Here is a 15,083-nt window from a genome sequence, read left to right on the forward strand (position 1 = left end):
GGGGGACAGGGGACAGGGACAAATGCAGCATTGGATTGATGCTGCATTCACCTAGGGGGGTATAAATGTTTTTTGGAAACTTTTCTAAGGTAATTGCACCCACCCATCACAGATATTTTCTAACACACTATTACTTTACAAAGTTTTTGCTGACTTCAGTTTGGGCTCAATGAGTATAATGACTGCAATTTCCGAGCCTTCATACGGAGTATTTGTGCGGCCCATTGTCAGTGCAGCATGCTGGGTCAAGTGCTGTGTATTCCAAATCCTCATACCTCTGAATTCCATATTGGGGACGATAACCTTCTCACAGATACTGGTCAGGGTGCTAGGGTCCTCAAACAGGTTCTTGTAGTGTGGCCGCTCACATACAGATGCCAGGAACTGAATGGCATTGCTCACCAGCTGTGATAAACAACAAGATATATGTAACCATTTATGTCACTGACTAGCATATCAGACAATATTTTCATTGTGTTAGTATGAGCACAAACTATGACCACTGCTGCTAGGGGACTGCCCAACAACCACACTCCCTCCTGTTCACTGACTCCCTAGCTCACACCGTATGACTAAGTGCAAAACATGTCAAGGCTCTTCTGCTGTTATTAAAGCCCCCTGGACTCTAGCCTGCTGGTGCACCCTCATCCGATATACATATTGTCGGTATGAAAACTGACAGAGCAAGGAACGCTGGACACTTCAGGAATTGATTGGAGTCAGCCTGACTGACTCCGGTATTCTATTGCAACATTAAACTGGATGCTGAGAGTAAAAATCTGTGTACCAATTCCCTTTGAGTAAGGTCGCCACTTACCAAGTCGTATTTTACTTCCTGTCCGGTAGTCACCAGGAGGTTCCATATTGCTGTAACGAAGCGTGGTAGGTAAGGTTGGAACTCTTCGTCATATTTCTGGGCGTACAAAGCAGCGTTGTCACAGATTTGTGATTTAAGTAACTCCAGCAGTCCTGCCTCTTCCTCATCCTGCAATGAGAATGAAATTAACCAGGATATAACATTACATTGCCACATCGTATGTTATATTCCCTCCTTGCTCTGCAGCGAGAATGACATTCACAAACATATAATGCCACGGTGTACGTTATATTCCCTCCTCCTACAATAAAAAGTACATTCACTACTATTTATAGAGAGACAATGCCATGGTGATCTATAGTGACAGTCCAATATGTCACCTATAAGCATTGAGCATCAAGTTAATACTCCCCCTGCATATCAAATGTTATATATTCTACCTCCAAAACACAAATCTAATACTACCAAATATTCCCTCGCTTGTCAAAAAGGATCGCTTTTACATGTGGTGGAATGTGGTCCCCCCTCTAGCCTCCTTCCCAGGCTCTCTTGTTCCACTGGGCAGCCTAAGACTGAGACCGGCAGTTGGTGCAACACACCATAGAGATGAAGGAGGAACTTCTGTTTCCTGATCATCTCTATGGTCTATGAAACTGGAAGGGACGACGATTTTGCTACTTCTGGTTTGTTGTGCAGAAGCCTTTACTGGCTTGTAAAGCACCAAATCAAAGGAAGATGCTTTTGAGGTCAGAGGAGAGACCTGGGGTCTAATAGTTCCCAGATCTCTCAGTAGAGAATACTTGTCACTGCCCCAGCTATCATAAGGGACGTTGTTCATCCTGTCTGATAGCAATAAAGGGGGTTATAAAAAAAAAAAAAAAAAAAATGTATATATTTATATATACAGTGGGTACGGAAAGTATTCAGACCCCCTTAAATTTTTCACTCTTTGTTATATTGCAGCCATTTGCCAAAATCATTTAAGTTCATTCTTCTTCCTCATGAATGTACACATAGCACCCCATACTGACAGAAAAACACAGAATTGTTGACATTGTTGCAGATTTATTAAAAAAGAAAAACTGAAATATCACATGGTCCTAAGTATTCAGACCCTTTGCTGTGACACTCATATATTTAACTCAGGTGCTTTCCATTTCTTCTGATCATCCTTGAGATGGTTCTACACCTTCATTTGAGTCCAGCTGTGTTTGATTATACTGATTGGACTTGATTAGGAAAGCCACACACCTGTCTAAATAAGACCTTCCAGATCACAATGCATGTCAGAGCAAATGAGAATCATGAGGTCAAAGGAACTGCCTGAAGAGCTCACAGACAGAATTGTGGCAAGGCACAGATCTGGCCAAGGTTACAAAAAGATTTCTGCTGCACTAAAGGTTCCTAAGAGCACAGTGGCCTCCATAATCCTCAAATGGAAGACGTTTGGACGACCAGAACCCTTCCTAGAGCTGGCCGTCCGGCCAAACTGAGCTATCGGGGGAGAAGAGCCTTGGTGAGAGAGGTAAAGAAGAACCCAAAGATCACTGTGGCTCAGCTCCAGAGATGCAGTCAGGAGATGGGAGAAAGTTGTAGAAAGTCAACCATCACTGCAGCCCTCCACCAGTCGGGGCTTTATGGCAGAGTGGCCCGACGGAAGCCTCTCCTCAGTGTAAGACACATGAAAGCCCGCATGGAGTTTGCTAAAAAACACCTGAATGACTCCAAGATGGTGAGAAATAAGATTCTCTGGTCTGACGAGACCAAAATAGAACTTTTTGGCCTTAATTCTAAGCGGTATGTGTGGAGAAAACCAGGCACTGCTCATCACCTGTCCAATACAGTCCCAACAGTGAAGCATGGTGGTGGCAGCATCATGCTGTGGGGGTGTTTTTCAGCTGCAGGGACAGGACGACTGGTTGCAATCGAGGGAAAGATGAATGCGGCCAAGTACAGGGATATCCTGGACAAAAACCTTCTCCAGAGTGCTCTGGACCTCAGACTGGGCCGAAGGTTTACCTTCCAACAAGACAATGACCCTAAGCACACAGCTAAAATAACGAAGGAGTGGCTTCACAACAACTCCGTGACTGTTCTTGAATGGCCCAGCCAGAGCCCTGACTTAAACCCAATTGAGCATCTCTGGAGAGACCTAAAAATGGCCGTCCACCAACGTTTACCATCCAACCTGACAGAACTGGAGAGGATCTGCAAGGAGGAATGGCAGAGGATCCCCAAATCCAGGTGTGAAAGACTTGTTGCATCTTTCCCAAAAAGACTCCTGGCTGTATTAGATCAAAAGGGGGCTTCTACTAAATACTGAGCAAAGGGTCTGAATACTTAGGACCATGTGATATTTCAGTTTTTCTTTTTTAATAAATCTGCAACAATGTCAACAATTCTGTGTTTTTCTGTCAGTATGGGGTGCTATGTGTACATTCATGAGGAAGAAGAATGAACTTAAATGATTTTAGCAAATGGCTGCAATATAACAAAGAGTGAAAAATTTAAGGGGGTCTGAATACTTTCCGTACCCACTGTATATGTATGTATATATATATATATATATATCTCAATAAAAAAAAGAAATAAAAAAAAAAAAAAAGTCAAAAACAAATGACCTGCCTTTCCTCCCTGCGCACGCTTGTCCAGCACGCATATGTAAATGGTGATCGCACCACACACGAGGCATCAATGTGAACGTCCCGAGTGCTATAGTTTTACCACCAGAAATTCTGTAAATCTAAAACTAGTAACCTGTAGAGGCTTTGAAAGCATCACCCATGGAGATTTTTAAGTACCATAGTTTGTCGCCATTCTACGGGTGTACGCAAAATTCAAGCACGACATGTTAGGTATCGGTTTACTCACTGTGACAACGTCTTTTGTATCTTACCAAAACAAATGAGTATTGTATAGTGTTTGTGTGCACTAAAATTAAAGTTAATGTTTCCCAAAAAAATTGCATTTCAAAAACTGCTGAGCAAATATTGTGTGACAAACTACGACCACCATTTTTTTCTCCAGTGTCTGTTTTCAGAAAATTAATGTTTGGGGATTCTAGGTAATTATCTAGTACAAATTTATTTTACATGTTTGTGAGAAGTGTCAGAATTGGCCCAGGGGGTCAAGTGGCTATGACTCATCCAGGGTTGCCATCCTCCTGTGGCATTTTTTACTGACAAAACATAGGAAATGTACTGACCAAGCACATCTTTTACTGACAACCTGAAAAATGGACAGAACTATTAAAAATTAAGATTTGTAAACAGTATAAACACAATAAGAAAAACCCGATATGACAATACACATACCAAGTAATTTGCCTGGTTTACACAAACAAAGTCAACACAGCATGACAAATTATCTGCCCTATATTTACCAACAGTTGTAAAAGTCACTGATTTACGGTCAGTAAATTTACAGACAGTTGGCAACCCTGGACCCACCTCACCAAGATGTAGACCCAAAAGTGCATTTTAGAGGATTAGTATAAATTTCCATAAAAGGTGGAGTCCTTACGTCTGTCTGCAGTAGCTTGTTGTCCAGAGTTAGCAGGCTGTGAAAGTTGGTCATCCAGGTCTCCATGTTATCTTCAAAAAACTCTGGGAGATCCTAAATAGATGACAAAATATCAGGTTGTTTAACGCTTCAGCATCCAAACACTGAAATATCAGCTCTGGGTGGAAAGACCCCATGGGAGAGCCTGTGCTTTGAGAACAGGTGCTCTTTAGCGGTGGCCCAGCACCAGCTTACACTTGCCCTCCCTGTGTCTCCTGTGGTCAGGAGAAAAGGGAAATATGGCTGCTTGTGTGTATAGTGAGCATGAGACTCACTTGCCTTCCTAGCCTTGTGACATAGCTGGTGCTTGATCAACTCAGATAGGGGTGTGATCACATGAGGATGGGGAGAAAGTCATCAGATCTATGCAATCTCCATCTAGAATTATCCTGCAGCTCCCATCGGGTTGCTTCTCCTCACTTCCAGCAGAATGGATCAACAGTGTAGCTGCCATGTGAACCTGGCTTTATTCACACAGCTTGCCATGGCCGACTAAAACCACCACCATTATTAATGTATACACTGCCAGCCTGAGGACAGGAGAAGCACAGAGATATCTACACCAGTGTTTCTCAACTCCAGTCCTCAGGGCACACTATCAGACCAGATTATGTCCTTACGTGTCACCTTGGGGAGATGCAGACTAGAATACTGCAATGGCTGAGCAGCAAATGATTTCACCTGTGATGTATTTCAGTTTTCTTGCAAACCTGGCCTGTTAGTGTGCCCTGAGGACCGGAGTTGGGAAACACTGGTCTACACAATGCTGGGCAGAGCCATTCTACACTGTACAGGTCACCCTCAGAGCCACACATGTGGAGAGCTTACCTGAAAGTTTAAGCTGTAGAAGAGTTTGGCAATCAGAATCAACGAGGAGAAAAGAACTTTTAAAGCAGCGACATCACTGGCATGAGTATTACACAGACCGATGGTTGCCTGCAGGAAGAGAGACAACATGTATTATGGCACAAAATGTACTGAGACCGGTGGCCAGGGGTATGAAATATATTTCAGATCCATTGTGCCTGGCATCCAGGGCATAGGGAATATTCCAGATCTACTGTGAAATGCACCTGGGGAATATTTCATATTTACTGTGACTGGGGATATGACCAAGTATCCTTTACTAGCAATAGGAGAGCAGGGAGATCTATCATTGTACCTAGCTCAGACCACTGAACAGAAATGTAGAGTATGGGGAGTCATACTCTGGTCACCTGTATTATGTGTGAACCCCTCTATGTATGAAACAAAGTGTTTGATCCCCTAGGGGTGGGATTTTATAGGCAACTCAAAATGTATAAAATCTTTGTCGGTTTTAGTAAATTTTATTTAAATATACAAAAAAAGAAGAAGAAAAAAAAACATACAAAAGTATAGGATAATACAGTAAATGTACAATAAAAATTGGCAAAACTGATGATTATAAAAATGCAGATACACTCAAACGCTCAACCATCTACTCCAGGTTTATCCAACGTTTCGGGGTAAAACCCCTTCCTTAGGGATTGTGCTGGAGGTTGTTAAATTATGATTGGTAAAAGTGCTTGGCCAGTCGGGTAGAAGCCAGTCACATCTGACTTAGGTGGTAGCTGTTAAGTAGTCTTCTCCCAGCAGTGGATGACATCAAACACTTTGTTTCATATTCAACTGGGATGTGGCACTCACATTGAGGTATACAACGGGAACATACCCCCAAAACCCCTCTATGTAATAAATCCCCAAAGATTCTGGACATGCAGAGTACATAGAAGTACCTGGAAGAGGTTGGTGAGGGGAGCAGCAAAGGTATCCAGTACCAGCTTAATCTCAGTCCACAGCTCGCTGGATTTAAACTCATGGCGATACCTAAAAGGGAGAACAAACAGCAACTTACAGGAAATTAAAAGCACTTCATCTGTCTCTGTGTAAACAGTTTAAAAGTTCCTCAATTATTAAATAATGTAGAACAGGTATTAAGGGCAAGGGGGCTTTCTGGCTAGGAAGTGGCCCCACTGCTTTATGATCAAGGCACATAAAAGATAATTATACTTTTAAAGATATTAAAGAGCCTGTACTGTGGAAGCTGTGCCCAAAAAAAGGTAGGAGGAGGACAAAGGCCTGGTCACCAGTTTTGCTCGTGGTCTCCCTGCAGCTGATCTTTTCCCCATTCCTGACTTACCATGCCTTCCTCTGCACGGTGTCTGTGTGGAGGTGGCCATCTTGGTAAAGGAGCAGGGATTTACTCCCTCATGTCAGAGCTGCCACCTTGATGACTAGTTGGGTAATGATAGCCGTAGAGGAAACACAGATCACAGAATGAATTAAGCAGAAGCAGGGAGATTCTTGCATGGCAGGTTCTCAGGAACATTTTCCACTCCAGCAAGAACACTAAGCAACTCAGCAGATCATGAAGTCTAACTCCAAATCTGCTGACCGAGTCTGACTGAACTCCAAATCTGCTGTCTCCGACTGACAGTCAGAGACAACCCCTCAAACCTTCCCAGCCATCAGCTGTCTGGGTTTTAGCAAGCAGAGTTCCAGTCATTTTTGTGTTTATTAAAATCCAGCAGCAACAAAAAGTGTAGCTGCTGACTTTTATTAAACACACACGCACCTGTCCCAGGATCCAGCGATGTGGCCACCTAAAACAATCGATTCTCTCCCTCTCTTCGGCATTACAACTGTGGGCACCCGGCTATGACAGCTTGCGGCTTCACAGCTAGGTGCAGACTGCGCATGCGCAAGTCACACTGCGCCTTCTGAATGGTAGGGCAATCTTCTAGGACCTGTGAAGTGTCCCAGAAAATAGCAGGGGGGGGGGGGGGGAGTAGCGAACTTCCGCTCAGGTCGTCAAGGCGGTCCGAGTGGAAATGGGAGCAGATACCTGCCAAAACTAGGCATCCGCTCCCCCCCCCTAAAAAAAACAACATGCCAAATATGGGGCATAGGAGGGGGGGGGGGGGGAAGAGAGTGCTTAAAGCAAAACCTCCGCTTTTGGGTGGAGCTCCGCTTTAAGTATCTGAGAACTTTAGCTGCTCTACCACTACATGGTAGCAATGAATCTGTTGCTAGAAACAGAGGAGGTGCTTCTGCAACAACAGGCAAGCCTGGCTTACTGTTCCCTAAGGGTTCCCCAGCTGGTTATCTCTGTACATAAGTGAGTGGCCCCCAGTGCATTTCAGGACCTACGATGCAAGACGTGGGCCCAGATATCCTGATTGAACTGCGTGTGCCCTAAAACTCACACTGCAGATATACAACTATGAGGCCACAGAGCAAGAGTGCGTAAGCACAGGAAGTGCGCTGACATTTATCAGGAGGATTTGAAAACAAAAAGGTTAATTTTTCATGGTACAGCTTAGGCACAATATTTCTAGATGTTCCCTTTAACTTGGCAGATCTTCACTTTCTGAGTTCAGGTCCACTTTTTACCCAATTGCACACATAAGGGTACAACAACACAAAGGAGAGGGGCACTCTGTACCTCTTGAATAAAGAGTGAGCAGTGTGAAGGACACCATTAATCACATGGAAATCTCCACTCTGGAAGCGATTGACCATTTCCGTCAATAAATCCGGCCATTTCTGAGGGAAGTCTTCTCGCCCGATGATACTGATGGCGTCACTGAGCTAAAGAGAGTGGAGGTTAGAGCATGAGAATCACACAGATGACTGGGCTCACCAGAACCGGGTAAAAGGGAGAGAACTTACCTGTTTCTGAATCTGCTCTGGGCTGCTCAGCATCAGGTTTACTATGTTGGCTTTAATAGCGACACGGTCTGCCTCACAGATCTTATTTGGCTCATCTTCAATCTAACAACAAAAGACACTTCTAATAAAAACAACAACACAACATTTTATTGTTAAACAGTCCTGTTTCCCATCTCCCTTTTCATAAATCCTTGCCCATATCCCCCTTCATATATCCATTCCCATCCCCATATTCCCTCTTCTTCAATCCCTGCCCATTTGTCCACCCCCCCCCCCCCACATCACTCTTTGCTCATTAACCCATCCCCCTTCTTCAAGCCTTGCCCATTCCCCCTTCTTCAACCCTTGCCCATTCCCCCAGCCACTCTTCCATAACCCTTGCCCATTCCCCCATCCCCTCTTCTTCAATCTTTGCCCATTCTCCTGTCTCCCTAATGCTGGCCCATTCCCCAACCCCCTTTCCCTTAATCATTGCCCATTCCCCCATCCCTATTTCCTTGGGCCTTGCCTATTCTTCCATTCCCTCTTTCTAATCGGACCTGTAAAAGGCTGCAATAAAAGCTTAGCAAGGGGGCCCCCAGGAGCCACAAACACAGGAAGAAGGAGCCCAGCACACCGAGACAGACTCCCCCCCCCCCCCTCCCAAACACGGAGGAAAGGAACCAAGAGAAACCCCACACACAAGAGGTAGACCCTCCATAGCCCTCCTCACACTGGGAGGGACGCCCAGGAGCCCTGCACACAGCAAAGAGATGGATGCCCAGGAGCTCCGCATAGAGGGATGAGACAGACCCCCAACACACAGGTACTCACAATCCTCCAGTTCCTCTTGATGTAATTTTTGAAAGTGACCGATGAGCACACTTTGATAACGTTGTCCTGGGAACGTTCCAAAAGTGTTAATAGCAGCAGGGGATAGTTGGCACTGGCTTCTACAGATTCCAGATACTTTTCCGCTAAAGTCACAGAGAATTGGAAGAAGTCAGGTTAGTACTGTCCACCCCCCCCCCACAGCTGTAGGGGTGGGTAAGTGATATCATCAATTGACATTGATGTTTATGTTCATATAATGGTATCTCCATACAGGAGAACACAGGATCATCCACTGACTCTACAATGTTCATATAATGGTATCCCCATAGAGGAGAACACGGGATATCCACTGACTCTACAATGTTCATATAATGGTATCTCCATAGAGGAGAACACGGATACCATCCACTGACTCTACAATGTTCATATAAGGGTATCTCCATAGAGGAGAACACGGGATACCACCCACTGACTCTACAATGTTCATATAATGGTATCTCCATAGAGGAGAACACGGATACCACCCACTGACTCTACAATGTTCATATAATGGTATCTCCATAGAGGAGAACACGGATACCACCCACTGACTCTACAATGTTCATATAATGGTATCTCCATAGAGGAGAACACGGATACCACCCACTGACTCTACAATGTTCATATAAGCGTATCTCCATAGAGGAGAACACGGGATATCCACTGACTCTACAATGTTCATATAATGGTATCTCCATAGGAGGAGAACACGGATACCACCCACTGACTCTACAATGTTCATATAATGGCATCTCCATAGAGGAGAACACGGATACCACCCACTGACTCTACAATGTTCATATAAGGGTATCTCCATAGAGGAGAACACGGGATATCCACTGACTCTACAATGTTCATATAATGGTATCTCCATAGAGGAGAACACGGATACCACCCACTGACTCTACAAAGTTCATATGATGTTATCTCCATAGAGGAGAACATGGGATATCCACTGAAGCTACAATGTTCATATATTGGTATCTCCATAGGAGAAGAACACGGGATATCCACTGACTCTACAACCTTCATATAATGATATCGCCATAGAGGAGAACACGGGATATCCACAGACTCGGCACACAGCACCGGCTCTCATTAAAGGAGCAAGGAATAGAAATCTATGACATACTTTGGCACTGTACATACCAGGACGTCTCACAGCTGGATCAGGGTCCAGAGTCTTCCGAAGATATTCGGTCAGAGCCTGGAGATTGGCATCGCTCAGCTCCATTGTTCTACACAGAGAAGGGAAAGTATCATACAGCTGCAATCAGTATGTTGAGGATTGTGGAGGGAACCAGCATGCTCTGCAGTGGGCACCGCTAGGTTCCTGTACTTACCACACCTACACCATTTCTCACTACAACTCAGGATCAACCTGCAGACAGTAAAACAAGCTCCCCCCACTCACACGTGTGATACCATTCGAGCCTTAAGATTGGCTGATCAGACACTGAAATCTGGATTGTTAGAGGCCGGTAGCAGGGTCTTTATTGCCAATCCCATGGATGAGTCAATACTGAATCCAGGATTGTAAAAGAGGGGGGCCTTCATGTCCACCACATGCGATACCATTCTGGCCTGAAGAACTGCTAATCTGACAAAGTGGTAGTAAATTGCATACAAAAAATAAAAAAATTGGGCCTCGGGCAGCTTAACCACTTTTGGACCGGAAGATTTGCCCCTTAATGACCAGGCCATATTTTGCGATTCGGCACTGCGTTACTTTGACAATTGCGCGGTCGTGCGACGCTGTACCCAAATAAAATTGATGTCCTTTTTTTCCCACAAATAGAACTTTCTTTTGGTGGTATTTGATCACCTCTGCAATTTTTATTTTTTGCGCTATAAACAAGAGCAACAATTCTGAAAAAAAAAAACAATATTTTTCACATTCTGCTATATAACATTTCCAAAAAATAAAAAATTTAACATTTTTGGCCAGTTTTCTGCTACATATTTGTGGTAAAAAAAAAAAAAAAAAAATGCAATAAGTGTATTTTGATTGGTTTGCACAAAAGTTATCGCGTCTACCAACTACGAGAAAGATTTGTCATTTTTATTTATTTTTTTACTATTAATGCGGCAATCTGCGATTTTTAGCAGGACTGCGATGGACAGATTGGACCCCTGACTGACATTTTTGGGGGGACCAGTGACATTACTACAGTAATCAGTGCTAAAAATATGCACTGTTACTGTAACAATGACACTGGCAGGGAAGGGGGTTAACACTGGGTGATAAAAGGGTTAAATGTGTACCAAGGGGCGTGTTTCTAACTGTGGGGGGGGGGGGGCGTGGCTTGTGAAATCACCATAGAGACCTGTAATCCTATATAGAAGGATCACAGGCGCTCTGTGATCATTCCAGGGAGAAGAACGGTCAGCTGTGTTTACAACAGCAGACCGTTCTCTCTCAGCGGCAATTGGAGCCGCCTGCCCCGTGCATCGGAGTCCCCGCTGCCGAGCGGGGGGCGGGAGTGCGCCACCAGCACGCGCTCGCCCCCTATCTGCAGGTGTGTGAACCGACGTAGGTATACGTCGGTCGCGCACCTGCAGATAGGGGGCGACGGCGTGGCGGCGCACTCCCGCCCCCGCTAGTCAGCAAGGACTCCAATGCCGCCTGACACCCGTGATCGCTCCCCGCATATAACTGCGGCGGGCAGTCGTTAAGCGGTTAAATAATACTGCACTAGGATGCATTGCACGGTGCACATTTAGGAGATATTTGCTGTACCTATAGGTAAGCCTCATATAGGTAAAAATCATACATAGGAGTTTACTCCCACTTGAATGCTGGATTGTAGGAGGAAGGACGATTATAATGGCACCAATGTGATACTATTCAGGAAGCACAGATACAGAGCATCTGGAAAGTATTCAAAGCGCTTCACTTTTTCCACATTTTGTTATGTTACAGCCTTATTCCAAAATGGACTTAATTCATTATTTTCCTCAAAATTCTACAAACAATCCCCCATAATGACAACGTGAAAGAAGTTTGTTTGAAATCTATATAAATTTATTAAAAATAAAAAAGGAAAAAAATCCCATGCACATAAGTATTCACAGAAAAGGATTAATGATGGGAGTCTGGTGCTCCACAATACTAATGTCATAGAGTCAGCTGGACTGTTATTATAGGGAATAGGATGGGTCTGCTGTCCATGCAGAGAAATTACACCGTTGTTCAGGTTGCCATCCTCCGAGAGTGCACTTGCTCTGTAAGGTGTATAAGAAAAAAAAAAAGAAGGAGGGGGGGAGGCGCCACTAAGTGCAGTATTAAAACGGGTGCAGTTAATACAAGTGGTTAAAAACAGTGTAAATCATCATGGGCACATCTGAAAGTGAAGGGTCTAACTGCTTCCATTGTGATCCTGAGGACTGGATTGCTCCAACGCCACTGTGGATGGAAGGCTGGCTTTCCTCTGATGCTTCCGCGTTGGGCCAGCGTGGAACGTGGGGGCGGAAGTGACGTCACTGTTACAGGGCGGGTAGTCTAGAAGACAGTCTGTGGAAACTGGAAGGCTACGCGCTCGTTAGTAGCTGCCTGCTCCGAGTGTGTAGCCTTCCAGTTTCCAATGACTCAGTGTTCTGCATTGCCCGCCCCGATGACGTCACTTCCGCCTCCGCGTTCCACGATGGCCCAATGCGGAAGCACCACCGAGGCAAGCCAGCCTTCAATCCACAGTGACGTTGGAGCAATCCAGTCCTCAGGATCACAATGGAAGCAGTTAGACCCTTCACTTTCAGATGTGCCCATGATTGTAAATGTTTTTAACCACTTGTATTAAATGTATCCTTTTAATACTGAACTTAGTGATGCCTCCACCCCTCTTTTTTCATGTACATAAGTATTCATACCCTTTGCCCGATACTTTGGTGAAGCTCCTTTGGCACCAATTACAGTCTCAAGTCTTTTTGAGTATGATGCTACAAGCTTGGCACTCCTAGTTTTGGGCAGTTTCTCCCCATTCTTCTTTGCATGACCTGTGGAGCTCCATCAGGTTGGATGGGGGAGTGTCGGTGCACAGCCATTTTCAGATCTCTCCAGAGATGTTCAATCGGGTTCAAGTCTGGGCCACTCAAGGACATTCACAAAGTTGTCCTGTAGCCACTCCTTTGTTATCTTGGCTGTGTGCTTAGGGTCGTTGTCCTGTTGGAAGATGAACCTTCGGTCCGGTCTGAGGTCCAGAATGCTCTGGAGCAGGTTTTCATCAAGGATGTCTCTGTACATTGCTGCATTCATCTTTCTCTCGATCCTGACTAGTCTCCCAGTTACTGCCACTGAAAAAACATCTCCACAGCATAATGCTGCCACCACCATGCTTCACTGTAGGGATGGTATTTGCCAGGTGATGGGCAGTGCCTGGTTTGCCATTCAGGTCAAAGAGTTCAATCTTTGTTTCATCAGAGCAGAGAATTTTGTTTCTCATGGTCTGAGAGTCCTTCAGGTGCCTTTTGGCAAACTCCAGAGGGGCTGTCATGTGCCTTTTACTGAGGAGTGACTTCTGTCTGGCCACTCCACTAATCAGGCCTGTATGGTAGGGTGGCCAGACGGAAGCCACTCCTCAGTAAAAGGCACATGACAGCCCGCCTGGAGTTTGCCAAAAGGCACCTGAAGGACTCTGTTTCATCAAACCAGAGAATTTTGTTTCTCATGGTCTGAGAGTCCTTCAGGTGCCTTTTGGCAAACTCCAGGCGGGCTGTCATGTGCCTTTTACTGAGGAGTGGCTTCCGTCTGGCCACCCTACCATACAGGCCTGATTAGTGGAGTGGCCAGACAGAAGTCACTCCTCAGCAAAAGGCACATGACAGCCCCTCTGGAGTTTGCCAAAAGGCACCTGAAAGACTCTCAGACCATGAGAAACAAAATTCTCTGGTTTGATGAAACAGAGTCCTTCAGGTGCCTTTTGGCAAACTCCAGGCGGGCTGTCATGTGCCTTTTACTGAGGAGAGGCTTCCATCTGGCCACCCTACCATACAGGCCTGATTAGTGGAGTGGCCAGACGGAAGCCACTCCTCAGTAAAAGGCACATGACAGCCCGCCTGGAGTTTGCCAAAAGGCACCTGAAGGACTCTCAGACCATGAGAAACAAAATTCTCTGGTCTGATGAAACAGAGTCCTTCAGGTGCCTTTTGGCAAACTCCAGGCTGGCTGTCATGTGCCTTTTACTGAGGAGTGACATCCAACTGGCCACAGCCATACAGGCTTGATTGGTGGAGTGCTGCAGAGATGGTTGTTCTCCTGGAAGGTTCTCTTCTCTCCAGAGAAACGCTGGAGCTCTGTCAGAGTGACGATCGGGTTCTTGGTCACCTCCTTGACTAAGGACCTTCTCCCCCGATCGCTCAGCTTGGCCGGGTGTCTCATTCTAGAAAGAGTCCTGGTGGTTCCAAACTGCTTCCATTTACTGATAATGGAGGCCACTGTGCTCATTAGGACCTTCATGGCTGCAGAAATTTTTCTGTACCCTTCCCCAGATCTTTGCCTCCATACAATCCTGTCTCAGAGGTCTACAGACAATTCCTTGGACTTCATGGCTTGGTTTGTGCTCTGACATGCACTGTAAACTGTGGGACCTTATATAGACAGGTGCGTGCCTTTCCAAATCATGTCCAATCAACTGAATTTACCACAGGTGGACTCCAATCAAGTTGTAGAAACATCTCAAGGATGATCAGTGGAAACAGGATGCACCCAAACTCAATTTTGAGTGTCATGGCAAAGGCTGTGATACTTCTGTACATGGGATTTTTTCATTTTTAATAAATTTGCAAACATTTCAAACCAACTTTTTTCACATTGTTATTATGGGGGGATTGTTTGTAGAATTTTGAGGGAAATAATTAATTGAATCCATTTTGGAATAAGGCTGTAACATAAAATGTGGGAGAAATGAAGCACTGTGAATACTTTCCTGGATGCTCTGTATACGGGGGGAGAGTTCACAAAATCTTAAATCTTGCAGTGTATGGACCAGGATAATAAACGCTTCCATGTTTTCTGCCCTTCGGCCAGTCTGGAGCTTACCTTCAGTATCTTGTGGTATTTCAATGTATAGCCAAAGTTCTGTATCTGGAAAAAAAGATTAAAGTGGAAATATAAGTAAACAAATCTGATATCTTCATTAAATGAGGAAAAAAAATGGGAGTAAAA

The 15,083-nt window shown here is 44.9% G+C and overlaps 1 protein-coding gene across 1 annotated transcript in view; it reads right to left on the minus strand.

Annotated features, from left to right (window-relative positions):
* Window positions 1-15,005, minus strand: part of CSE1L (chromosome segregation 1 like) — a 35,327-nt gene extending 20,322 nt beyond the window's left edge. The window contains exons 1-10 of the mRNA XM_082271186.1: window positions 14,958-15,005; window positions 10,073-10,161; window positions 8,885-9,027; window positions 8,072-8,173; window positions 7,845-7,990; window positions 6,136-6,226; window positions 5,207-5,314; window positions 4,340-4,432; window positions 818-985; window positions 276-405 (exon numbers count right to left, since the gene is read on the minus strand). Coding sequence (XP_082127312.1) covers window positions 276-405; window positions 818-985; window positions 4,340-4,432; window positions 5,207-5,314; window positions 6,136-6,226; window positions 7,845-7,990; window positions 8,072-8,173; window positions 8,885-9,027; window positions 10,073-10,157 — 1,066 coding nt within the window. The 5' untranslated portion in view covers window positions 10,158-10,161; window positions 14,958-15,005. The remainder of the gene's footprint in view (window positions 1-275; window positions 406-817; window positions 986-4,339; window positions 4,433-5,206; window positions 5,315-6,135; window positions 6,227-7,844; window positions 7,991-8,071; window positions 8,174-8,884; window positions 9,028-10,072; window positions 10,162-14,957) is intronic.
* Window positions 15,006-15,083: the final 78 nt, after the last annotated feature.

This window comes from Pelophylax lessonae (assembly GCF_965119305.1).
Source record: "Pelophylax lessonae genome assembly, chromosome: 11".
Lineage (NCBI taxonomy): Eukaryota > Metazoa > Chordata > Amphibia > Anura > Ranidae > Pelophylax > Pelophylax lessonae.